The sequence below is a fragment of the Conger conger genome, chromosome 1 (assembly GCF_963514075.1).
Source record: "Conger conger chromosome 1, fConCon1.1, whole genome shotgun sequence".
NCBI classification, from domain to species: Eukaryota; Metazoa; Chordata; class Actinopteri; order Anguilliformes; family Congridae; genus Conger; species Conger conger.
Genome location: NC_083760.1, coordinates 94,602,539 through 94,627,503, shown reverse-complemented (window position 1 = coordinate 94,627,503; position 24,965 = coordinate 94,602,539). Strand labels below are relative to the sequence as shown.

The following is a 24,965-nucleotide window of genomic DNA, read 5'->3' as shown; positions in this document are numbered from 1 at the left end:
GGAGAAAACCAATCCCGCTCCACGGCCAGTGTCCAAACTGTAGGAGCATCGGTCACAGAACAGCGGTCCATGAACACCAGGATGAAGCCAAACGCCTTCCGTGCCCTCCACAGCCACCAGACCAAGACATAATTTAAACCAATGTGGAACATTCTGGAGCACAGAATGCAGATCTAGTAGATCTCAAACGCCAACATCCTAAAAAAAAAATGACTGCCGGCATTTGTTCTTGAAGAAAGGTCCGATATCCCACAACAGAGTTCAGAATTTCAACTCCAGAACTCCCAAGGACTGGAGCTGTTCTTGAGCCCCAGGGTTGCCTGACTCCTCATTAGTTAGTTTAATTAGTTAGTTAGCAGTATGTGAATATTAACTAACTAACTTCCTGTTGCTACTATTTTGCCCAACCCCACTATGCCTATCAGCATCACCCCTCCACACTGCAGTCAGTAAGGAACACTGCACTCCAAATTTCAGCTTGAGCTGATGTTTACTGTGAAGCTTATCTTCATACGTGCGTCGAAAATGATGTCCTCGGTGCAGACAGAGGTCTCGACCATAGACTGTACAGGTCTTGACATGCAATCACTGTCCCACGTCAGCATGGCTAATGACAACAGATAAGTTCAACAACAACAAAAAATGCAGCCAGATAAAATTTTAAATCACTGCATCATCCCAGTGATACAATGGCACATTCTGGAGTGCATTTTAAATAACCCTGATCACAATTGAAAGCATTGGCAGAATGGCTTACTGACCGTCTTAATCATGATACATCCCAATTCTGTCCGCACCCAATGCATAATAACCGGCTTACTCCCATCTGTTCAAAGACAGTAACGTTAGGAGTATTTTTAAGAGGCAAGTACCCCGGTCTGTCACGCCAGAGACCGGGGTTCGACTCCTAGACGGAGAAGCCGTTTCTTTTTAGGTTAGCCATTAATACACAGAACATCAACTATTCCCTAGCGCAATTCTTTACCCACATCATTCCCAATAAACTAAAATATGTTTGTCCTTTAAAACGGCGTTTTCGACATTGGCACTCATAGCATCATAGTACGGTTCCCATAACGAGAGACTCTGAAACAAACATACAAGCACCATTCCCAGTTAGTCAAACTCACCAGATCTGCCAACTAAGCTAATCTTTTTAAGAACTCTCAAAAACACAGTAACGACAATCGTACTCACAGATAAGCCGACGCGTTTAATTCACAATGCAGTTTTATATTAGCATGCTGTGCGTGACACGAAGTTTCAAAATATACAACAGCAGTCAGTTCTCAAACCAGACACCTACAGAAATTCAAACTTGTGAAAATGCTAAAGGTTGGGTTTTATGCTGGCTACTTTGCCCCGAGCTAGGTAAATAGTGCCCAGGTGCAAAAAGTTAGCTAGCTATAGCTAGTTAGCTTGTAATGCCTTTCGAAAACTAAGCGTCCCCAAAACACAGAAAGAGACTACGGCTAGTGTTAAAATAAATGCCAACATACAGGCTGACTCACAGCTCTCGCTGCCGTGGTTGCTGATCTCAATACGATGTTTCGAGGGCTGAACGCCGGAGCAAAGAAAACACCCCTATTTAATCGCATCATTACGGTCGCCATTTTCAGAGGTACTCCGAGATACGCGTCGTGCGTCACACGCAACAGCGAACGCAAGTAAGGTGGAATGAACCAATCAAAGTAAGCCTGACTACATATACAACCAATAGTCACTGGGCAATCATCTTGGGGCATTAAGAGTATTTCGGGTGTCTCTGGAAAACATATGATGGGTGGCGATGAAGCGTACACAAAGCACCGTCATACAAGATGACGTGTATAATATATGTGTCATCTGCAGATATACAGCTAGGTATACAGGTATCCAGGTGAACATCCGAACTTACTCTAGTAAGCTAGTCCTGCCCCCATAAGTAATTTTGAATACACACTTAACAGAAGCTATCCTTTGTAGAACATAACCAGGTTGCATAATTTCCCAGCCAGCTAGCCGCTGGCCGATTTGAACTCTATTCAGAAAAGTAACTAGTTGGCTATATCTTCACGTATACCTTGACAGTCGGACAAGCGTTACATCATTCCAATTCTACTTATACCTAAGTTATCGAGGACCCTGCCATCCACCAATCTACTATAGCATATTTTGCAAGGCTAGAAAGTAAACGTAGTGTTATCACTTTACTTCTAGTTAGCTAACTACCAACATTATAAAGTGAACTAACGTTGGCTACATGTAGAAGGAAACCGACATGCCATACAGACGGTGGCAAACTGATTACGCGAGTTAGTCGAGGTAATTGCCTCAATTGGGCATGATTTATAGTCCCATCTATCTGGCTAATTGCAGCCAGTTCCGCACACTTACCTGTGTGCAAATTGCTCCCATTCTCTTGAAACCATCATGACAAATGAATAGCTATCCTCTTCGGTAATAACAAAACGAAAAGAACATATTTGCTCGCTGACAACTTCCCCGTCCCCGTCTTGGAGTTGGAAAACACGGTTATGAAATCCAGAACGGGTGTTTCTTACGGATGTTTCAAAACATGACGTAATTAATACTCGCCATGCTTCTCCTCGTTAGTATAGTGGTGAGTATCCCCGCCTGTCACGCCGTAACAGATTTTTTGACCAAAGGTGACCCCTCTCTTGAAATAAGGGTTCGAATCCAGCTTCGGCTGTTATTTAAACATTATAAACCTCACCTTTTTAAGTTAATGTGATCCACTCAAGTGATGTTGAACAATAACCTTTTATAGGAACTTATAAAAAGGAAAATGCATAAATATAAAGTGACAATGAGTTTTGAGTACGATTCCTGTCTTTGGAATGTACATTTGTTTCCCCCCCTCAGATAACAGCCTTACAAGGGTATTCAAAGCCATTCCTTTTAGCGGGATTACGATAAAGTCCACTGAATTCAGAGTGCATTGCCTGTATCTGTGACAAATGCTGTTCCAGCAGATCAACATAATTTTTCAGTTAAAAAGACTTTTCATAATTAAAAATATTTTTTCATTTAATATTTGTTTTGTATAATTCCATAATTTGCTAATAAACCAAGGAAGATTCATTCCTTTGAGGTCCTGACACTCATTAGATATTTGATATTTGAATGCTTTGCGATCGTGAGCATAATGATTTTTGATTCATTGATTTTATACAGGGGCCTAAGAGATAAATAGGCCTAACAATTATTTCATTGATAAAACCACCTTCAACTGCACAAAGAGCATGACTCTCTTAAAGGTCATTTTATTTTGATCTTTTGATCATTTAAATCAAAATGTTCTTAGTTGATTGGTTATATTACACAAAGTGGTTCAAGATAAAAAGTTTAGTTTCTTGACATTTCAGTAAAATAATCATAAAAATGAATATCATCAAGAAGAATACATTTCCTGCTTCAGTGTTCTTTGATGGTCACCTAACACCTCAACCCTACTCGATGATCAAAGGGGGTTAGGAACAACCATTTGGTTTCCTTCCACATCACATGCGTACAAAATAATGCATATTCGTCTGCCTGTCACCTCATCAGGGACGGGACCTGCATTTTATTTCAGCATTTTACTTCAGGAGGTTTGGGGCATAAAAGCTCATTCTAATACAACATGATTTTGTGATTGAAATGATACGCTTCATTCTGTAATTAAGACTATTTTTGCTGTATTAATAAATTGTTATTGATCTGAATTTTGGACTACAAGTTTTACTTCACAAAGGACCAAATTCCTACACATATCAACACTGGAGTCATTGCTTTAATACAAACAATTTTTTAATTTCAGTGATATTAACAGACACACATACACATCCTGATGTAGTACCCAATACACACACATATTAAGACACCCTTATACAATACAAACTCTTTAATTACTAGGTATGCAACATCTATGTAAAAAACTGTGCGGCAACAGCACAAACATACACTTAAACAAAGGGAACGAATATATAAACCTTTCCCAAAAAAAGGCATTTTACAATGTTCCAATGTTCAATGTTGGGGGGTGGGGGCCTGGAAGAACCGTGTGTATCTGTGTGTGTGCGTGTGTGTGTGTTCATGCGCATGTCTGCGTGCGTGTGTGCGTGCGTGCGAGTGTGTGTGTGTGCGTGCGTGTGTGTATGCGTGTGCGTTTGTGTGTGTGTGTGTACATGCTCGTGTCTGCGTGTGCATACGTGTGTGCTTCATTTTCCTCTCTCAGTTGATCAAGATAATTGATCTTTGTTTTCTTTGTTATCCTTTTCATAAAAGGCAGTGGTCTGAAACTCACTCCAGGTCATCTCCCTTGCCATGCCTTGTGCTTGGTATTGGAAAATACCTTAGCTGGGCAGTATATGTACTTGCCAGGCACACCAGGGAGTGGAGGCGGAGGGGGAGAAGTTGTTGCTGGCTGTATTACTGCTACAAAACACAAAGTATGGGGTTACTGACTTAAAACACTAAATTAACAAAGTATCTAAGAGCTGACACAATAACACTCAACAATCACTTCAGTTGTGTTTTTACGGAGTGAGGCTCACCTTCATCCAGTCGTGTCTCTGGCTCATGTGTGGCAGGGGCTGGAGGATGTAAAACAGGACATATTGTCAGAGACAGAGAGATGTGGCGCTGTTGTAGCAACTCCACTGTGAACTTTGAGACAAAGGGTCATCAGTCAAACTATTGTATAATTTCCACAATTGTAGTATATTATCACAAAGGAAGTAAGAAATAAAAAGTAAATATAATGAATGATGGCTCTTCACAGAGTATTTACTATTGGGTAAGATTCAATGCCATACTTTGCGCTACTGCTTCAGTGAGCGCCACGAACACGCGCAGAAGTTCCACTGGGACTGGAATGGGGGCCTTCACTGGCACTGAAGGTACATCTTGACAAATGGCTGCGGGCTGATTTTTGGAGGCTGTACATGGTGCAGGAGAAGCTATTCAGGCAAAGAAAAATCTATGTTAGGATCTAATTTCAGCATAAACAACTAAAGTGATGTAATGGTTATGAATATATTTACCACGCAAGGAGGAGGCATGCACATATACAGGACTGCCTCTGGACACTGTTGCTGTGGGACCACTCAGCTCTGAAGGAAAAAGTCACATTAGAAAGAGTCAAACTCACATTCTGAAACCATTTTTATCCCTTTTTATAAATGCTATATTTCAGAGATTACAATTGTAAACTCGCCAATCCATTAAAAGATGTTTGACACTGCAAGGTTCTCTCTTCATAGAACGTAAAGAAGTAAAGAAGACAGGCAGAACACGGCCAAAAAAACAAACCAAAGTAATAAAATATTTGTTATGAGAGGATAGCCTCTCCATACCTCTGCCTGTAGACTTAATTGGTGCTCTGGTGACTGCAGCAGGTGCCGAAGCTGAAGAAATAGACAAGACATTGCTCAGAGGACATGTAATTGTTCATGAGAAATAACCATATTTGACAGGTAAAAAATCTTTTGGACAAAAAGATTATTTAAATTTTAACAAAAGTCAGAGCAGCTTAGACCACACAAGCTGAACTGTAAATGTGTGATATTTGTATGTATGCACTATTACATCTGTAGGATGAAACAGGTGTACAAAAAGTGCCAATAGAAATAACAACAACAACAACAACAATAATAATAATAATAATAATAATAATAATAATAATAATAATAATAATAATAATAATAATCGCTACCCAGTCGTAGTAATCTAACTTCGTAGTAACGTTACACCCACAGTTGCTGTGAACAGCGTCCCTAGATACCACGGCTGCTGCGAACAGCGTCCCTAGATACCGTAAAAGTTAACTTTACAAATGACTCCCACTACTAGCTACCAGGTAGCTACCAAAAACGTTTCCCATCGACATTATTCAAAAGTAGCTTTTCATAAACGTTGTGACACTTTCCATTCGCGCGACGAAAGGTTAACAATAAATTACGTTCACAATAAATTAACGTCGTGTTGCTATCGGATGAGGTAACCTACCTTAATAAGTAGACTGACCGACGACAGGATCGGCGATCCAGATGATTTAAGTGGCGATTCTTTCGTCCTGACGATGGCAATGGTCAAAAGAAATATTCGGTTCGGTCGGTTTAAAAATGTAAACGCGAATAAAATATCAATAAAATCCGATCAAACTCGTCGCTCACTCTCGCTCTCTCTCTCTCTCTGTGGCCGGCTCTCTCTCTCTCTCTCATTCCGTCTTCTCATTGGGCGCGGAGGAAAACGGGAAATAGCGCCAGGGCTCCGTCGGGTTCAACGCGGTGGCGGAAAATATATTACATCCGTAGTGGTTTAGGACTACCATTGAGAATGAATGGGTTTCGGTTTAGGGAGTTTTAGCTAAACAATACGCGGCTGCCGCGCCAGACCGGGGTTCGATTCCCCGACGGGGAGGCATCATCTTTTTAAGTTTAGAATGCATTTTTGCTTATTTTAAGTTAGTTTCATATTGTCCTAATGCAACATCACATTATTGACTACAGCCTAGTAGCCACTGGAGTTTTCTCCCTGGCTTATCACATACACGGGATTTTCCGGTAAAATATTTCTGAATAATGACGTGGCGAGTAACAAACTCACTCTGCAGAAACTCGTGCGGTTGATTTTAAAATGTGCTAACTGGCGACACCTAGTGTCTAAAAGACGTCACTCCACCGTTAACTCATACTGCCAACACTCCCGCCTTGGCCTAGCTATATAATGGAACAATGGAACATTCGTTTCGTAATCATTTATTTAATGTAGTCCAACTCATACAATAACTTCAAATCAATAGGTTGTGTGAAATTATTGATGGATTTCTTTCCATAAGGTAATTAGTCGTGTAATAATTCGGCTATATCCACTCCGAGGTAGTGTGCTATGTAAGGAATGATCCCCAACAAGCCGGATAATGGCAAAGCAGAGGGGTATTGCTTCTTATAGAATCTACAAGAAGTTGTGTTCTCATATCTTTGTCAGCCCTGTTACCAAAATGAAAACACCTGACTAAATACCCCTCAAGTCACAGGATGAGGTTGCACTATCTTCTATTCAAGACCTTTTTCTCGACTCTTCATTGTATTTTCACATTTTTGAAAAAGGGGTTACAAATTAAGCATATCACCCCTGTGACCGTAAATATACATGGTAAAAACTGACATTATTAATATAGTAATAACAATAATAATAATAACAACAATAATAATAATGGTCGCACGGATGGTGCAGTGGGTAGCACTGCCGCCTCACAGCAAGTAGGTCCTGGGTTCAAATCCCTGTTGGCTGGGGCCTCTCTGTGTGGAGTTTGCATGTTCTCCCCGTGTCTGCGTGGGTTTCCTCCAGGTACTCTGGTTTCCTCCCACAGTCCAAAGACATGCACGTTAGGCTGATTGGAGAGTCTAAATTGCCCGTAGGTATGAGTGTGTGAGTGAATGGTGTGTGTGCCCTGCGATGGACTGGCGACCTGTCCAGGGTGTATTCCTGCCTTTCGCCCAATGTATGCTGGGATAGGCTCCAGCGACCCTGATCAGGATAAGCGGGTTCAGATAATGGATGGATGGATGGACAGTAATAATAATAATAATAATTTAAAATATTTAATATAACTGCAAGGAGCAAAGAAGGGGCCAAGCAGAGAGAGGATGAGGTTGCTGTTCTAATGACGTGTGTCAGTCTAAGTATGAGCACATTTTAGCGAACACTGGACAACATCTGTAGAAGGAATAGTAAAAAAAAAAAAAAACAGTTCAAATTCTAAATGGTGGCTGGAGTTATTGGGAAGGTAAGGTCTCCATGTAGATTCTGGAGATTCCACTCCACATTATGCATACGAGTATATAGTAACGTAAATGAGCAGTGACCATAGAATGTCTTGACATGCAATCGCAGTCACAAGTCAGCAATTATCTGTAGTGTGATTATTAAATCTAAATCAAAACGAGTAGTAAAAAAAGAGCAGAATCTCCCTTAACCACTAGCCTACCTATCTTAAGCCCACGTGAGTATGCCTGAGTATGGCATTTCCTCGTTAGTATAGTGGTGAGTATCCCCGCCTGTCACGCGGGAGACCGGGGTTCGATTCCCCGACGGGGAGGCCATCTTTTGTCCCTGCCACTCACATGTTCTTGGAACTCAACCACAAGTCGACCAATCATTACCAGCGTTGTAATTTACATTTTAGCAAATAGGCTGGCTACCACTTTTGCCCAAGCCAGGACTAATGCAACATCAGTGTGTCTTGAGGGAACTTCACTGGCCAAGGAGGATGTCTTCCTTTCGAGCTGAATGTCCACCTCAATTGACTAAGTGTGCATGTGTAACTGGATTAACACAAAGCTCTCTCACTCACACATCTCTTTAGACAATTAGGAAGTGCCATATTTCATAGAGTATAGATTTAAGTGTAAAAACACCCACAAGCTGTTTCAGATGTGGGCGTGCTGAAAACGCTGTAGCAATGTTCTGGGAAAGTTGTGCAACACCGTAAACTTGCGGCAGCGGAACTGGGTGTTACGACACGACATGACACAGCGTCTTTACCACACGGGGAACAATGCCAGAACGCAACGTGTGTGTGGAGAAAACCACTCTTCAGAGGAAAAGATGAAGCTGAAATCTCCTGATTGTATGACCCTGCTGTACACGCTATCTTCATAGCTCAGTCAATGCCTGACGCCCAGTCAGACTGCCGTTGCCCAAGAGACAAGCCTGGCGGTCTCCTGTGCGATCAGGTGCCAGTTACAGTTTGCTGATAACAATTAGTACGGAAGGAGACCATTTCTGAGCTTTGGACAAATCACAATGACTCTTTTATTCCAAAAACACACCAATTGTCCATAGTTAAAGTTGAGGTATTGATTTAAAAAAAACAAAAACAAAAAAACTCCAAATGATAATGTATTGTATTGCCAGTGAACTAGAGATGGCTTACCGGATTTTTTTTTATTTATTTATTTTTTACTTTTTTTACTAACTGGATTCCTATGGGAACGGCTCAATTGCACAAGAATCCAGTTCATGGAGGCCGCCATGTTATGGGCTTGTTTGCACCAGAGAATGCACACTGTGTACCGTCCAGGAAGGAATTAATAGAATTTTTTAATTCAAAAGTACTGTCCAAAATAGTACAATTTCGCCAGAGTAAACAAATGGGGAAATTTGCTTTTTGGTACCAGCAGTAAATAAATAAACTTAATAAACCGCAGTACCTCCGGTAACCACTGGAGTTTGCGAGCATTTTACGGTCATATATTTCTGTAAAATGATGCTGCGAGTAACAAACTCGTGCAGAAACTAGTGCGGTTAATTTTCAAATTTGCTAACTGGCGACACCTGGTGTCGAAAAGACGTTCACTTGCCTTTTACTGTCAATACTCCCGCCTAAATTGATTACTCGTGTAGTAAATTCGGATTACCACTCCGAGTAGTGTGCTATGTAATGAATAATCCACAAGGAGGCGGTCTGCTATTGTGGAATAATGGCGAAGCGGAGGGGCGTTGCTTCCAATAGTATCGCTAAACACATGCATATTTCGCGTTGTGTTTGTAAATCTAGCTTTGTGCGACTCTGTGCAACTTTATATGTGGCTAGCTAACTAAATATACTGTATAGCTAACATAAATCATCTGGTAAATTAATAACGGCAATAACAATTAGATTTACTTACACAAGCACGAAGGCCACGGCATTGCAGTCTTGTCATTTCACAACAGGACACAGCAGCGATCAGCAGAGCTAGCCCAGCTAGCATGACTGCTCATTTAGTCCAAGTTCTATTCCCTTATACAGCCTACAATTGATATTCAAATTCAATATAATAAGCTGTCCGTTTTCCATAGTCGAGGTCATTAGACGGTAATAACGGACCACTGAATGCCTAGCCTGTTCATATTAACGTCTGTTAATAACTCACATGCTGACGTCCGTACCACAGCAATTCCAAAGTATTTGCACTTTGCTAAAATGCATTGAGCTGCTAGCTGTATCTTAGCTATAGAAAACTATATTAATTTACAGTTAAATAAAAAAATATTGGGATATCGACATAATTTATTTTGTTTTGGCTCTGTAATTCAGCACATTGGATTTGAAATTAAATGATGAATAAGAGCTTAAAGACTGTCGACTGTTGACTCGCAACCGTCTGTGTTCTGCGTTGGCATTAGCCCTTTCGCAGGCCAATATTTTAAATCATTTTGCTTCTTGTAATGTATTACATATTGCATATAGCAACAAACGTCAACAGACATACACTGTCCCACCATTTCCTCAATACTCAATATGTCTCACAGCTTCAAGAAACCGCACACAGGTACCTCATCAGATAATGTGTATAAAAATATCTTTATTGTATCAAAAAAAAATTTAAGTAAAAAATTCATAAATAAAGCATGTCGGCCACAATAATTAAAACACACGAACAATAACAATATTTACAAGATTTAAAAAATAAAATTGGTCATTCGTAAAAACAGAGGGCGCCAGCCAAACCATTGCAAGTGGAGAGAGTCGGTCCTGTTTTGGTCCATTACAGGAGGATTTAACTCTGGCCCTGGGTGTTCATTGACAATAATGATAATAATAATTAAAAGAGCTCAATTATATAAATAAATATAAATAATTGTAACTTTGTGGACAGAACCGCTGTGGGCAAGAGGGGCTGGTACTCTTGTTTCAGACAGTCCCAGCCAGGGTTCATTTCTTTCTTTGTGTGTTTCTTTTGCATTCTCAAGTTCCCTTTTCACCTAATCTGTGTTGTCTGAAGGCCTCACAGTTTCCTCTCTTCACCCCCGTGGCTCAAAGTCCAGGTGAGCATGTCCCCGTCCGGTTCGCCTGCACGCCAAGAGCAGATCGTTTCAATCACGGCAAAACAGTGCCGCCGTGTACCTTATTGATTACAAAGTGGTCCCAAATTAACATGCACACAACCTTCTTATTTACAGAGCACAAAATCATAAAACGCCTGCATATATGTGCTTCATTTGAACCATTTTAAAGCAAATAAACCCAAATCAAAATATAAACCGGTAAAATCTGAGCAACATTTTGGATGGCAAGTTTAAATATTTATAAACCTATCTGTGCACAAAGAAGTGATGAATCGAACCGATGAATGCAGTCAGGGTCACACACACAGTCTTGCCTTGGGTTCGCCAAAACACGCTGGAGCGTTACTAAGCAACCGTAGGCAGTGCCCATACAAGGGAATGAATAGGGACTCTCTCAACAGAAAAGAAAACGGCAGAAGAAGAAAAGAGGATGACACGAATGGCCTAAACCGGGCTTCATTTTTGATGCTAACTTCCTGCTTTTTGTTGGGAGAGATGCTTCGCACTAGTGCCACGGCGGTTGGCTCCAGTGTAGGAGGTTCAGCCATCCTTTCAATGTAAGTCAGTGATAACAATACGGTGATGTATGCCTTCTCTCCCTCTCCACCTGCTGGTGTGTGGTGAGCGTTCTGGCGCAAAATGGCGACGGTTGCATCACCCAGGTGGGTGCTACACATTGGTGGTGGTGGTGAGCTTCCCCCTCATCACTGTAAAGCGTTTTGAGTGTGAGGGTGCCAAATTGAATTCCCAGGGGACCGCAGTGTCTGCAGGTTTGTGTGGTTTCCGTTCAATCAGCTATCAATTAAGGCTTTGAGAACAAGGTGTCTGAACTCTTTAGCCAATCAATGACTTCAATGAACCACGGGTGCTGAGAACACCCTGAAAACCTGCAGACACTGCGGCCCTCCAGGACTGGAGTTAAACATGCAGACACTGCGGCCCTCCAGGACTGGAGTTAAACCTGCAGACACTGCGGCCCTCCAGGACTGGAGTTTAACCCACAGACACTGTGGACCTCCAGGACTGGAGTTAAACCCACAGACACTGTGGACCTCCAGGACTGGAGTTAAACCCACAGACACTGTGGACCTCCAGGACTGGAGTTAAACCTGCAGACACTGCGGCCCTCCAGGACTGGAGTTAAACCTGCAGGCAATGCGGCCCTCCAGGACTGGAGTTAAACCTGCAGGCAATGCGGCCCTCCAGGACTGGAGTTAAACCTGCAGGGAATGCGGCCCTCCAGGACTGGAGTTAAACCTGAAGACACTGCGGCCCTCCAGGACTGGAGTTAAACCTGAAGACACTGCAGCCCTCCAGGACTGGAGTCAAACCTGCAGACACTGCGGCCCTCCAGGCCTGGAGTCTGACACGTGATCTAGATGACGTACAGCCAAGTTTAACGCAGTGCCGCCTCCGCACCGGCAGAGGGCGCTGTTCTAGGTGAAGACGGGCTTGTTCTCGCACTGCAGGTCCAGCTCCTCCTCGCTGTCGTCCACCTCCTGGATGATGAGGTCGGCGCCGGAGTCCTCCGCCAGCTCGTCCTCGTCCTCGAGGAGCCACGCCTTCTCGTGGTCGTCTTCGCCGTCGACGGCCAGGTAGAGCTCCGATTGGCCGCCGGAGCCGTCGGGGCTGGCCGTGGCCACGCCCTCGCAGCCCCCGCCCTGCAGGCACTCCGTGCAGAGACGGTACCGCCGGGTGCCCTCGCTCACCACGCGGCCGCTCTCCTCCGTCACGTGACGCTTGCACTTCCTGCACACCAACTTCCGCGCCTGGTGGATCTGTGGGGGGGTATGAGGGGGTCAGGGTTAGGGTTCTGGTGGATCTGTGGGGGGTATGAGGGGGTCAGGGTTAGGGTTCTGGTGGATCTGTGGGGGGTATGAGGGGGTCAGGGTTAGGGTTCTGGTGGATCTGTGGGGGGGTATGAGGGGGTCAGGGTTAGGGTTCTGGTGGATCTGTGGGGGGTATGAGGGGGTCAGGGTTAGGGTTCTGGTGGATCTGTGGGGGGTATGAGGGGGTCAGGGTTAGGGTTCTGGTGGATCTGTGGGGGGTATGAGGGGGTCAGGGTTAGGGTTCTGGTGGATCTGTGGGGGGGATGAGGGGGTCAGGGTTAGGGTTCAGGTGGATCTGTGGGGGGTATGAAGGGGTCAGGGTTAGGGTTCTGGTGGATCTGTGGGGGGATGAGGGGGTCAGGGACTACGCAGTCGTGACTCACTGTCTCAGTGTCTGCGCAGTTGTAAGTCACCGTGTCGAAGTGGCTGCGCAGACGTGACTCACCGTGTCGAAGTGTCTCAGGGTCTGCGCAGTGGTGACTCACCGTGTCTCAGGGTCTGCGCAGTGGTGACTCACCGTGTCTCAGGGTCTGCGCAGTGGTGACTCACCGTGTCGAAGTGGCTGCGCAGTGGTGACTCACCGTGTCTCAGGGTCTCAGGGTCTGCGCAGTGGTGACTCACCGTGTCTCAGGGTCTGCGCAGTGGTGACTCACCGTGTCTCAGGGTCTGCGCAGTGGTGACTTACCGTGTCTCAGGGTCTGCGCAGTGGTGACTCACCGTGTCTCAGTGTCTCAGGGTCTGCGCAGTGGTGACTCACCGTGTCTCAGGGTCTGCGCAGTGGTGACTCACCGTGTCTCAGTGTCTCAGGGTCTGCGCAGTGGTGACTCACCGTGTCGAAGTGGCTGCGCAGTGGTGACTCACCGTGTCTCAGGGTCTGCGCAGTGGTGACTCACCGTGTCTCAGGGTCTGCGCAGTGGTGACTCACCGTGTCTCAGGGTCTGCGCAGGCGTGACTCACCGTGTCTCAGGGTCTGCGCAGGCGTGACTCACCGTGTCGAAGTGGCTGCGCAGTGGTGACTCACTGTGTCTCAGGGTCTCAGGGTCTGCGCAGGCGTGACTCACCGTGTCTCAGGGTCTGCGCAGTGGTGACTCACCGTGTCTCAGGGTCTGCGCAGTGGTGACTCACCGTGTCGAAGTGGCTGCGCAGTGGTGACTCACCGTGTCGAAGTGGCTGCGCAGTGGTGACTCACCGTGTCTCAGGGTCTGCGCAGGCGTGACTCACCGTGTCTCAGGGTCTGCGCAGGCGTGACTCACCGTGTCGAAGTGGCTGCGCAGTGGTGACTCACCGTGTCTCAGGGTCTGCGCAGTGGTGACTCACCGTGTCTCAGGGTCTCAGGGTCTGCGCAGACGTGACTCACCGTGTCGAAGTGGCTGCGCAGGTGCTCCAGGCGGGTGAAGCGCTTGCTGCAGGCCTCGCAGGGGTAGGGCCGCTCGCCCGTGTGGCAGCGCAGGTGCCTCTTCAGATCCGCCTTCCTCTTCACCGTGTGCGTGCAGAACGGGCACTTAAAGCGCATGGAGGGGCTGGAGTCTGCGGGCGAGGCGCACGGCGGGAAGGGGCGGGGTTACACATGAAGCACACACGAAGCACACACCCTTTCTCCCGCCCGCTGACCTCCCCACCCTCCTGTTACCAAGGACTCGTGTTGCATGTGAAAGCACACATGCAGATACAACTTTGACTGTCGGTCACAGACACATTTTTATCAGCTGTGCTGTATCTCCTCACCTTTGTTGAAGAAGCCCACCACCCCCACGATGGTGGGCAGCGTGGCGTACAGCTCGTCAGCCTTCTGCGTTTTCAGCGAGGGCTCCCCCTGCAGGTCGAGTGAGTACACCGCGTCCGTCTCGGGCTCCGCGCTCCAGCCCTTCCTCTTCCCCGGCCCCGGGCCCTTCCCCCGGCCCTCCGGCGGGAACCCCCCCTGCTCCTCCACCACCGGGGGGCGCTGCTGGGCCCTGCGCCCGCCCCGCCCGCCAGCCGGGGCGCTGCGTTTCTGGGAGGCGGGCTTGGCCTCCGGGTAGTACTCCTCCACCTCCGGGCTGTGGCAGTACGCCGGCCAGGGGGAGGCCTGGGGGGGGCTGCCGGGGTCCTGGCTTTGGGGGGAGGGGAGCAGCACCGCCCCCTGCTGGTCGGCGTCTGCACCGCGGCCCCGCCCCCCGCCGCTGCCGTTGCCGGGCAACACGAGCGGGCGGTCCGCCTCATCGTCCTCCTTGGCGCTGATGTCCAGCGAGGACTTGATGAAGCCCTTACAGAAACTGGAGGCAGGGAGAGGACCAGGAGGAACATTAACATTACATTTGGGCGGCCTGTAGCGTAGTGGTTAAGGTAAATGACTGAGACACGCAAGGTCGATGGTTCTAATCCCGGTGTAGCCACAATAAGATCCGCACAGCCGTTGGGCCCTTGAGCAAGGCCCTTAACCCTGCATTGCTCCAGGGGAGGCGGGGAGGCGGGGCGGGGCGGGGAGGCGGGGCGGGGCGGGGCGGGGCGGGGCGGGGCGGGGCCTCACCTGATGACGTCGTTCATCTGCAGGTAGCTGGCGGCGGACATGACCTCGATGACGTTGTGGCTGGTGAGGCCCAGGCGGCCGGAGTAGACGAAGTCCAGGATGACGGCGAAGACGTCGGGGCTGAAGACGTCGAAGGAGGCGCTGGCGGGCTCGGGGGCCGGGCCGCGGGCGCCCTGCTGCAGCAGCATGCGGAAGTAGCCGCTGCAGCCGAACAGCACGTTGCGGTGCGCGCGGAACAGCCGGCCCTCCACCAGCACGCTGCAGTCGCAGAACAGCTCCGCCCGCCGCTGCTCGTCCAGCTGCTCCAGCAGCCGCCGCTGGTGCCCGGAGGACATCTCCTCGCTGCTCCTGTAACCAGGGCAACCCTCAGTCAGCTGCCAATCAACCTGCGCCACCCTCAGCCAGCCCGCCAATCAACCTGCGCGACTCTCACTCAGCCTGTCAATCAACCAGCGCCACGCTCACTCAGCCCGCCAATCAACCAGGGAAATCCCTCAGTCAACCTGACAATCAACCAGGGAAAACCCTCGGTCAACCTGACAATCAACCAGGGAAAACCCTCGGTCAACCTGACAATCAACCAGGGAAAACCCTCTGTCAACCTGACAATCAACCAGGGAAAACCCTCGGTCAACCTGACAATCAACCAGGGAAAACCCTCGGTCAACCTGACAATCAACCAGGGAAAACCCTCGGTCAACCTGACAATCAACCAGGGAAAACCCTCGGTCAACCTGACAATCAACCAGGGAAAACCCTCGGTCAACCTGACAATCAACCAGGGAAAACCCTCGGTCAGCCCATCAATCAACCAGGGCAACCCTCAGTCAATCAATTATTCTACCACGACTAGCACAGTGAACCCTAAAGCTCAGTGAACCCTAAAGCTCAGTGAACCCTAAAGCTCAGTGAACCCTAAAGCCCAGTGAACCCTAAAGCTCAGTGAACCCCTTGAGCTGAAGCCAGTGACTGCCGATGGGAAGCTATACGCTGTGAGTGAAAGGCTGTGTGGGTCTCTGGCTCAGACTGTGGAACAGAGTAAACCATTAACATCGGCATATTCCTTTTCTCAGTTTCTCTCCGACGCCTGGGCATCTTTGGTTGTTTTGGGAGAAAAAAAGCTTAAAGAGAAACAGAGAACGAGTTTATGAGTAATAATTGATTAATACCATATGCTGGGTTTTATGGCCTCAAGGGCTTGGAGAGCAAAAAGAATAAAACATAACGTTTGGCTCTACTTTATCCACGCTTGGCACAATTTTTCAGGCAAGACATATTGTACTTACATGTTATAAGTCTCTAAAAGAGATCACAGGGATCTCAATTATTGCGATATTTCTTACTGCTGATGGGGTTAAATCGGTATGTACGTGTAGGCGAGGGAGCGTTGCCCGACTGTCCCGTTTGGAGATCACCTGAACACCCCGATCTTTTGTCTCGGCTACGTGCGCAAGAGCCTTTTGTTTTGCACAACACACGGAGAGTATCCCTCTGGGACTCCGCCCAGCGCATGCTCCGCGCTGTGAATGGTGGAAGGTGCTGTCAATCAACGGAGCGCTTTTTTTTTTTCCGGCGAGAGCGAAAGCTACACCCGACTCTCCGCATCGGGCAACGAGGGACTCCAACGGCAGCGCCACAAGCTCCATCCGCGCGCTGCCGAAAAATCCCACTGGGCGACCCACGACAACGGGTCTGAACACCCTACACACCGTCGATTATCTAAACATGAGAAATTAGAACTACCCACATCCTGAAACAGCAAAGAAGCCGCGCATTGGGGGAAGAAAAAAAAGAAACTATTATTAAATACCAATTACGTTCATATGCGATTGAACGTGCTTATTATGTTTTTTTTTTAAATCCACAAAAGTACATTACCAAAATTATTCTGTTTTGGTCCGGGTTGCAGAAATTAATTCCCGATTTAAACCAACACGACAGCGCAGGAAGCACCCGGGGCATCGACGCCCGTTTGGTGCCAAGGGAAAGGATGCCCAGAAGAGAACATAAAACGCAGCGCAAAAGAGATCCCCCAGCGCACATAGATACGCATGTACGCATGTACGCCTGTATTTTGGCAGTGCCTTGCGGAAAGGTATACCCTGTTAAAGCATATAAAAAACGGGCATTCATTTCGATCCTTGCGCAGCAGTGTGTCGGGAGAGACGCCCACTTGTGTACCAACCAACAATAGAGGCATATATTACTACATAGGGAGGAATACACACGTAGCCTACGTTTATTTACCCCAAAATGATCACGGGACACCCCCCGTCCAACGAGCCGTTGTGGGCGAAGATCTCGCGTACACCCGGTTTTATTTGCCGTCTCACACCCCCCTCCCCCCCTCACCCCGTCCGTCCGTCCGGGAGGATCAGCGGGAGCGGGGATCCGTGTGCCGCGGAGAGAGGCACTGACTTCGCAGGCTTACGTTATTCGCAGGACCCGCTGACGCCCTAACGTTACACCCAGCCTCCGCGCCTCCCCCGCCCGACGCCGCCAGGAAAGCCTGCCTGTCGATACTTACTGTTGCCCTGGTTCTCCGGGTGTCCGCGAGGATCCCTTAGTCCTAATTTCAGTGACCATTTCCATTTTTTTTTTTGTGGGGTGGAAAAACGGGTATTTGGTCCAACGTTAACTGGCTACCTCTCCTACTCTCTCTGGCGCAGGGCACACATTCGCTTAGTTCCTGCTCAGCCCTAAAGAACGAAACCCGGTTATTGGACAAAAGAAGCCGTGCTGACGTGGGTGTTTAGCGGAGCGCCCGAGGGCCGGGGAACCACTTAAAGTGCCAGTGTCCCTTTTAAAGACGAGCGATCTGCTCTGGAGGCACCCGCCCGAACGCCCGCGAATGAACACCGACGCCCAAAAGTGCGGTAACCTAGTAAGGTGTGTACCACTTGTGTAGCAGATGCCCGGTTTCTCTCCCGACTGCGATTTTTAACGGCGATCCAAACCCCGTGCGCGCGACTGCTGTAAAAACGCCAGCGTGCTATATATCAGGGAGACTTATGAACATGCGGGCAGACTACGCGCGCTTGCGTGTGTGTGTGAGAGAGAGAGAGAGAGGGGGGGGGGGGGGGGGGGCGGGAGTGGGAGAGTGAGAGAGAGAGGGAGTGAGACAGAGAGAGAGAGAGAGAGAGAGAGGGTGAGAGGGAGTGAGAGAGAGAGAGGGAGTGTGAGAGAGAGAGAGAGAGAGAGAGAGAGAGTGGGAGGCTGTGTTTTTAATTTACATTACCAAGGAGTGGATGAGTGCACTGTTACATGTATCTAAAAGTGATATTTAAATTTAATTTGTGATGTCAAGGCACAGTACAGCCATTTCACATTATGTACTGTAACATAGTACAGTTATACACTCTCCCAGTAAATACAGAGGGCTCCAGAATTATTGGCACCCTTAATAAACAGGAAGAAAAAAGGCTGCTGCCAGTGAACAACACAGGTGTTTTGTTCAAACATTTGGGAGAACTACGCACTTTTATCTCAATACATTTACTCTCATGTTTCAATGTTTTTATTAAGTAATTTTCTGAAAACCACCGGTTTCAAAATTATTGGTATCCCTGGGAATTATTGTGAATAAAATCAAACAGTGAAAGTGACAATAAAAATAAATACTTAATTTAGTTACTCTCAGTCTAAAGAAACAGTATTGTATCATTCCGTCACATGAGAAGGGAAATACAAATAACAATGAACTGAACTTCCTGTTTCACAAGTATGAAAATAAGGTAACAAGCATGTGGTCGGCCTGTAGCGTAGTGGTTAAGGTAAATGACTGGGACATGCAGGGTCGGTGCTTCTAATCCCGGTGTAGCCACAATAAGATCCACACAGCCGTTGGGCCCTTGAGCAAGGCCCTTAACCCTGCGTTGCTCCAGGGGAGGATTGTCTCCTGTTTAGTCTAATCAACTGTATGTCGCTCTGGATAAGAGTGTTTGCCAAATGCCATTAATGTAATGTAATGCATGAAAAATCCTTTTGTCATCCATTAGCATGGGAAAAGGCAAACAACTGTCAATTCAGAAGAGACAGATGGGATACAATTGGGTACATAAAAATATATAAATGGTTAAACGTACCACTTAGCACAGTAAGGGCAATAATAAAAACATGCCACACATATGTAGTGGCTGCAGAGTGTGCATCGTACACACTGTGTAGTGGAAATATTTTATAAGTATATATTTTATTTCATTTCATGCTCAGGGAAGCCAAAATTGAATGTCCTTGTTCGAGGATAAAGGGACTCAGGAGTGCAAAACCAGGGGTGCCAATAATTGTGAAACCAGTTTTTTTTTTTTTTTTGAAAAATGTAAGACTTGGTCGATTCAAATTAATTATTGATAAAGCACACTACGTTACACATGTTGGAGAATAATGCTTGTGTCAATAACTCTTTTAGTTTACAGTATTTTTCTGCATATTTTTCTGGAGCACACTATATATTTATTTGCTGATTTGAAACATCAACCAAACGAAACATATTGACATTTAAAAAATTCTCAATAGGCAGACCATACACTACAAACACCTTTGGGAGCTGCGGGTCGAGTTCTGGGAGAAAATAGTCGGGATGTCAGAAATGTTCACTCTCAATAGCGTAACTCACGCATGGGTACAGCAGCACTGTTGCATGCTGGGCGTTCGACCACAGGCCAGTACATGGCTGCGACCCGGAAGGTTTGGGGTTCAAGCCCCGGTGTAGCCACAATAAGATCAGTGCAGCCATTGGAGACCCTCAAGCAAAGCCCTCAACCCTGCATTGCTCCAGGGGAGGATTGTCCCCTGCTTAGTCTAACCAACTATAAGTTGCTGTGGATAAAAGTGTCGGCTAAATAAAGGTAACAAAAAACAACAACAAAAAAGGTCATATTCCGTACATAAACATCACAAGAAAAATAGAAAAAAGGGTAAAATTGGGCCCTCTTGTAAAAATAAATAAATAAAATAATGCAGTAGAGAAGTAAGACAGGTGCTCTTGGAACTGGGGGAACAAAATGATGGTAAAACAAAATTGTCCTTTGTGCATTGGTGCTAGCCTTCCAAGCAGTTAAAGGGTCTTCCCCAGCTTATCTACAAAAAATCATCAGACCCTACACCCCTGCCAGACCTCTTCGTTCAGCCTCCACAGGCCGCTTGGCACCTCCCCCTCTCCGAACCTCCACCTCACGCTCACGACTACTGTCTGTTCTGGCTCCACGGTGGTGGAACGAACTCCCCGTTGAGGTCAGAACTGTAGAATCTCTCCCCATCTTCAAGCGCAAGCTGAAGACACACCTCTTCAAGCAGCACCTCTCCCCATCCCTCCCTACCTCCCTGTGAACCTTAATTGTTGTCTCTGTGACTTGCTTTGTGTATCGGTATTTTTAGTTGGCTAGGTAAGCAGTGTTTGGATAGTTAACTTTGGTCACTTTTGCTCTGTTTGTTTGTTTCTTTGTTCTCAAAAAAAAAAAAAAAGGCCCTCGTCCTTATCTCTGTTGTACAGGTAGCAGTTGAAATTGTACTTCCCTCTAGGGTGTTTCAGCGAACTTATCCCTGGTTATGGGTATGCACTTTGTTGTACGTCGCTCTGGATAAGAGCGTCTGCCAAATGCCAATAATGTAATGAATGTAGAGATGGAGTTCCTGGAAAGCCATCTCCATTTTATTTTAATACCTTTGAATAAACTACACAATTAACTGAATGCAATTACATTTGCAAGCAACTTACACATTAAAAAATACTCTATATAATAGCAGACACACCACTTGTGAGCAGAACAGAGAGGTGATGGGTAAAAAGATTGCGGATCGGTGTGTATAACAGAATTACTGAAGAATTGGCAGACCTCTGGGTTTGGTTGTCGTGTTTCTGGCTGTGTGGGAACATTTGCTGGATTGAAGATTTCAGATGACGAGAGAAGCAAATAAATGAGGACGATCAGTTTTTTTTTTAAATGTTGGTATATCTATCGCCCTCTGCTGGTAGCAGAGTGAAGTGCGCGGGCTTGCGCGGTTCCCACAGGCTTATTGCAACGGCAGGACGGCAGACCGCCTGTTATTCAGTCACTCCCAGCATGAGATCGTTATTTGACTTGTAAATCAGGGCTAGTGCAGAACCGGTCTAGAACACGGACAGAAACATTTTCACACAGGTTGTGGGTAAAAATAAATTCACTGCAAATTACCTCACACCTGTTTGAAGCGCCTCATCCACGTAGAGAGTTTTTAGGACTTTTAGGGGTAGTGCTGTTTAAGAGGATGGGTGCATTTAAGATTCTGTGGAGCTGGAAGTTACCGCTTGTAGTCCAGTCGCTTGACTGAAAACACGGATGTTCTATTGTCGCCCGACCAGAGACTGCGGTCGTTGTCCGTAGCCCAGACTATAAACCAATTGTTGCTGCGACCGGCGAAATCCATTTCACATCATCAGTTACAGCTCTGCTCTGCCGCTGGACTATAAACCGGCCCTTAAAGTCACTGTAGGTCCCGTCTCAATGGACACGGCTGAGCACGGAAACTCGGGGAAGTCTGAAATTACAGCTCTGTGCAGGAAAAGGGTCTCTCGTTATTCTATACAGTAATTAAGGGTATACTCGGGAGGTAAGTCCCAGCCTTCAGATTAGCGTTGCGGCGCACTGGGTTACAATCAGGAAGGGCCTCTGGTGGTAATTAGGGAATGTGGAGCGGCGGAGTCACCCAGAAAGCCAGATCTTGTTGCCGTTTTGGGTGGGGTTTCTGCTGCTCTGTTCATTGGTCGACGCCAAAGAAGATGTCTGTACAGTTCTGCAGTGGTTTTTTTGTTGTTGTTGTTGTTGTATATTTGCAATTTGAAAAGTCCACAATGACTTTGTGCTGCACACTGAAAAAGATGTGTTTGTAACCATTCTACACTCAAAAAAAGAAAGTTCCAGTTGGAACCCTGTGATTCCCTAGAACTCGAAGTTAAAGGGTTCTTTGTCTGGGAGTTTTCACACTTCACACCAATGACAGAGGGTTCCATAAATAACTAAAAAAAAGTTATCCCATGAAGACATACCAAAGAACCCCTTTTCTGAGTGTGTACTGAGATCTTCCTGGTTCAGTGGACCATGTTCTTGGGAGAGGAGGGTTGGTGTTCTACCTGTGTTCTGCAAAACGTCGTGTGCAGTTTAGCTGATGAATACATACTCCCTCTTTAGGCATCTTTGGGTAGCGACCTTTCTTGGCGATATTATGGGGTCTTCAGTTGGAAGTCTGACAAATGCGTGCGTTTGTGAGATTGTCTGTGAAAGTGTGTGTCTTTGTGAATGTATTTGTGAGGATGTGTGACTGTGTTTGGGAAATTTTGGGAGAGGTGGATCCATAGGTTGATCATTGTATATCACACGTTCCAAAATAAATGCTTCTGCAAATTTTTCAGCTTGAGAACTTCTCATGTATCATTTAAAAAAATTATCAAGTTAAGCAGGGCAGGGCTTAGCCATTTCTGAAGCTAAGTAAGGCTGGGACTGTTTTGTACTGAAGCTAATCAGGGCTGGGATTGGTTAGTACTAAAGCTAAGCAGGGTTGGGATTGGTTAGTCCTGAAGTTAAGCAGGGCTGGGTTTGGTTAGTGTTCAAGCTAAGCAGGGAAGTGATTGGTTAGTACTGAAGCTAAGCAGGGCAGGGATTGGTTAGTACTGAAGCTAAGCAGGGCAGGGATTGGTTAGTACTGAAGCTAAGCAGGGCTGGGCTTGGTTAGTCCTGATGAAAATGTTCGCATTTTATTAAAAACATCCCCATTGAATCAGAAACTTAGGAATGATACAAACATTTTGTAATAATACAAACATTTTGTTCTCCCTCTCTCTCTCTCACAGTAATTAATTAATATACAAGTACTTCATTTATTATCATTATTATTTAATCAGAAGACTTTTTAAAAGCAAACTGACTGCAGATGGTCACGTTAATTTAACGTAAGTTAAGTCACATATTTCCATAACGGTCACTGGCATAGATTTATGTTACAGTACATAAACAAAAAATAGAAACGGTTGGTTTGAGCGCGTTTTGTTTTATAGTAATTATGAAGCTAGCTAGCAGGATAATCCTAATAAACTGCGCTGCCGTGAATCGTTACCTGGTCACCTAATTTAGCCAATTTGCAGGCCAATTTCCTTCTTTATCGACCATTACGTTACCACGTAAAATCAAACTGACGACAATTTAGATATACGTTAGCTTTTAGTAACCAAGCTAACAGGAAAATACTTTACCGAATTAAACTAAACTGAAGCAAATCGTGCTAAACCTCCGTTCATCCAAAATAGAACGAAAAAGCAATTTAGCGTTTATTTTGATCTACAGATAACCATAGCGCGTATGCAGGGTTCAAAGTTAACACATGCCGCTGATGAAAAGGACCATTAACTTCCTGTATTCATTTTTCAAAATAAGTGTAAAGAACCTAAGTTACCAACCTATAATAATAATAAATAAAAAAATAAAAAAATAAATAATAATAATAATAATAATAATAATAATAATAATAATAATAATAATAATGCGTTCATTTGTGAAGCGCTATCCCCACGCTCAAGGCGCTGTATGATATATTAAAATGAACAATGAAGAACACAACAAAAACAACATAAATAAAACAACAAGAGCAAAGCAATGCAAACAAGTTTAACAAGGAACCAGGAGAGACAGATTTCCAATGTAAATCAGAAAATGTTATCGGCATTCATAAACGGGTAGGTTTTTGACCGTGTTTTAAAAGAGTGGATGGAGTTAGAAGACCTAATGCACTTAGGTAGGTCATTCCAGAGCCTGGGTGTCACATCATTAAAAAATCACATCTGCCCCATTGCCCATTACATCTGACATTACTCTCACATCTGCCCCATTACACCTCACATGACTCTCACATCTGCCCCATTACATCTGACATTACTCTCACATCTGCCCCATTACATCTGACATTACTCTCACATCTGCCCCATTACATCTGACATTACTCTCACATCTGCCCCATTACACCTCACATGACTCTCACATCTGCCCCATTGCCCATTACATATAACATGACTCTCACATCTGCCCCATTACATCTCACATGACTCTCACATCTGCCCCATTACATCTCACAGGACTCTCACATCTGCCCCATTACCATTACATCTGACATTACTCTCACATCTGCCCCATTACATCTCACAGGACTCTCTCATCTGCCCCATTACATCTCACAGGACTCTCACATCTGCCCCATTACATCTCACATGAATCTCACATCTGCCCCATTACCCATTACATCTCACAGGACTCTCACATCTGCCCCATTACATCTCACATGAATCTCACATCTGCCCCATTACCCATTACATCTCACAGGACTCTCACATCTGCCCCATTACATCTCACATTACTCTCACATCCGCCCCATTACCCATTACATTTCACATGACTCTCACATCTGCACTCTGCTCAGACCACCCCCTTTGCTCCTGGCAGGCTAGGAGTTCCCAGGCTCTGCAATGACCTACCTGGCTGTATTAGGTCTTCTGAACCTACATGCTCCCGTAAAAGGCTGATACTATTGTCTTATTTACACAGTATGCTCTTGTCAGTCAGGGTTATGGTTTCCCTCTCCTGGTTCCCTGTACAAATTGTATGTATTGCTTTGCTGCTGTTATTTTATTGATGTTGTTTTTGTTAGGTTCTGCACTGTTCATTCTAACGTATCATACAGCGCTTTCAGTGTGGGAAAAGCACTTCACGTATAGTAAATCTACTCTCATTATGATTATTAGTTGTATGTCGGTAGGTACCCTACTCTTATTTTGAAAAACTGCTAAA

The 24,965-nt window shown here is 45.9% G+C and overlaps 2 protein-coding genes and 1 non-coding gene across 7 annotated transcripts in view; 1 reads left to right on the top strand and 2 right to left on the bottom strand.

The window, feature by feature from the left end:
* The window catches only part of hmgcl (3-hydroxy-3-methylglutaryl-CoA lyase), an 8,408-nt gene extending 5,902 nt beyond the window's left edge, over window positions 1-2,506 (bottom strand). For 3 of the 5 annotated variants that reach the window (XM_061219060.1, XM_061219071.1, XM_061219051.1), the window contains exon 1: window positions 1,500-1,649. In XM_061219060.1, coding sequence (XP_061075044.1) covers window positions 1,500-1,613 — 114 coding nt within the window. In that variant the 5' untranslated portion in view covers window positions 1,614-1,649. Of the gene's footprint in view, window positions 1-1,499; window positions 1,668-2,376 lie in introns of those variants that run through there. The other 2 variants (XM_061219089.1, XM_061219080.1) reach the window with 2 other exon arrangements.
* Window positions 2,507-8,014: 5,508 nt separating this feature from the next.
* Window positions 8,015-8,086, top strand: trnad-guc (transfer RNA aspartic acid (anticodon GUC)). Its single transcript has one exon. It is a non-coding gene; the product is annotated as a tRNA-Asp (tRNA).
* A 3,741-nt stretch (window positions 8,087-11,827) lies between these two features.
* zbtb8a (zinc finger and BTB domain containing 8A) lies at window positions 11,828-17,843 on the bottom strand. The gene is made up of 5 exons (XM_061216656.1): window positions 17,684-17,843; window positions 15,157-15,504; window positions 14,376-14,902; window positions 14,008-14,177; window positions 11,828-12,599 (listed from the first exon to the last, which is right to left on the bottom strand). Exons 1-5 carry the CDS (start codon window positions 17,746-17,748, stop codon window positions 12,258-12,260), a joined length of 1,452 nt encoding a protein of 483 aa, XP_061072640.1. The 5' UTR covers window positions 17,749-17,843; the 3' UTR covers window positions 11,828-12,257.
* Window positions 17,844-24,965: the final 7,122 nt, after the last annotated feature.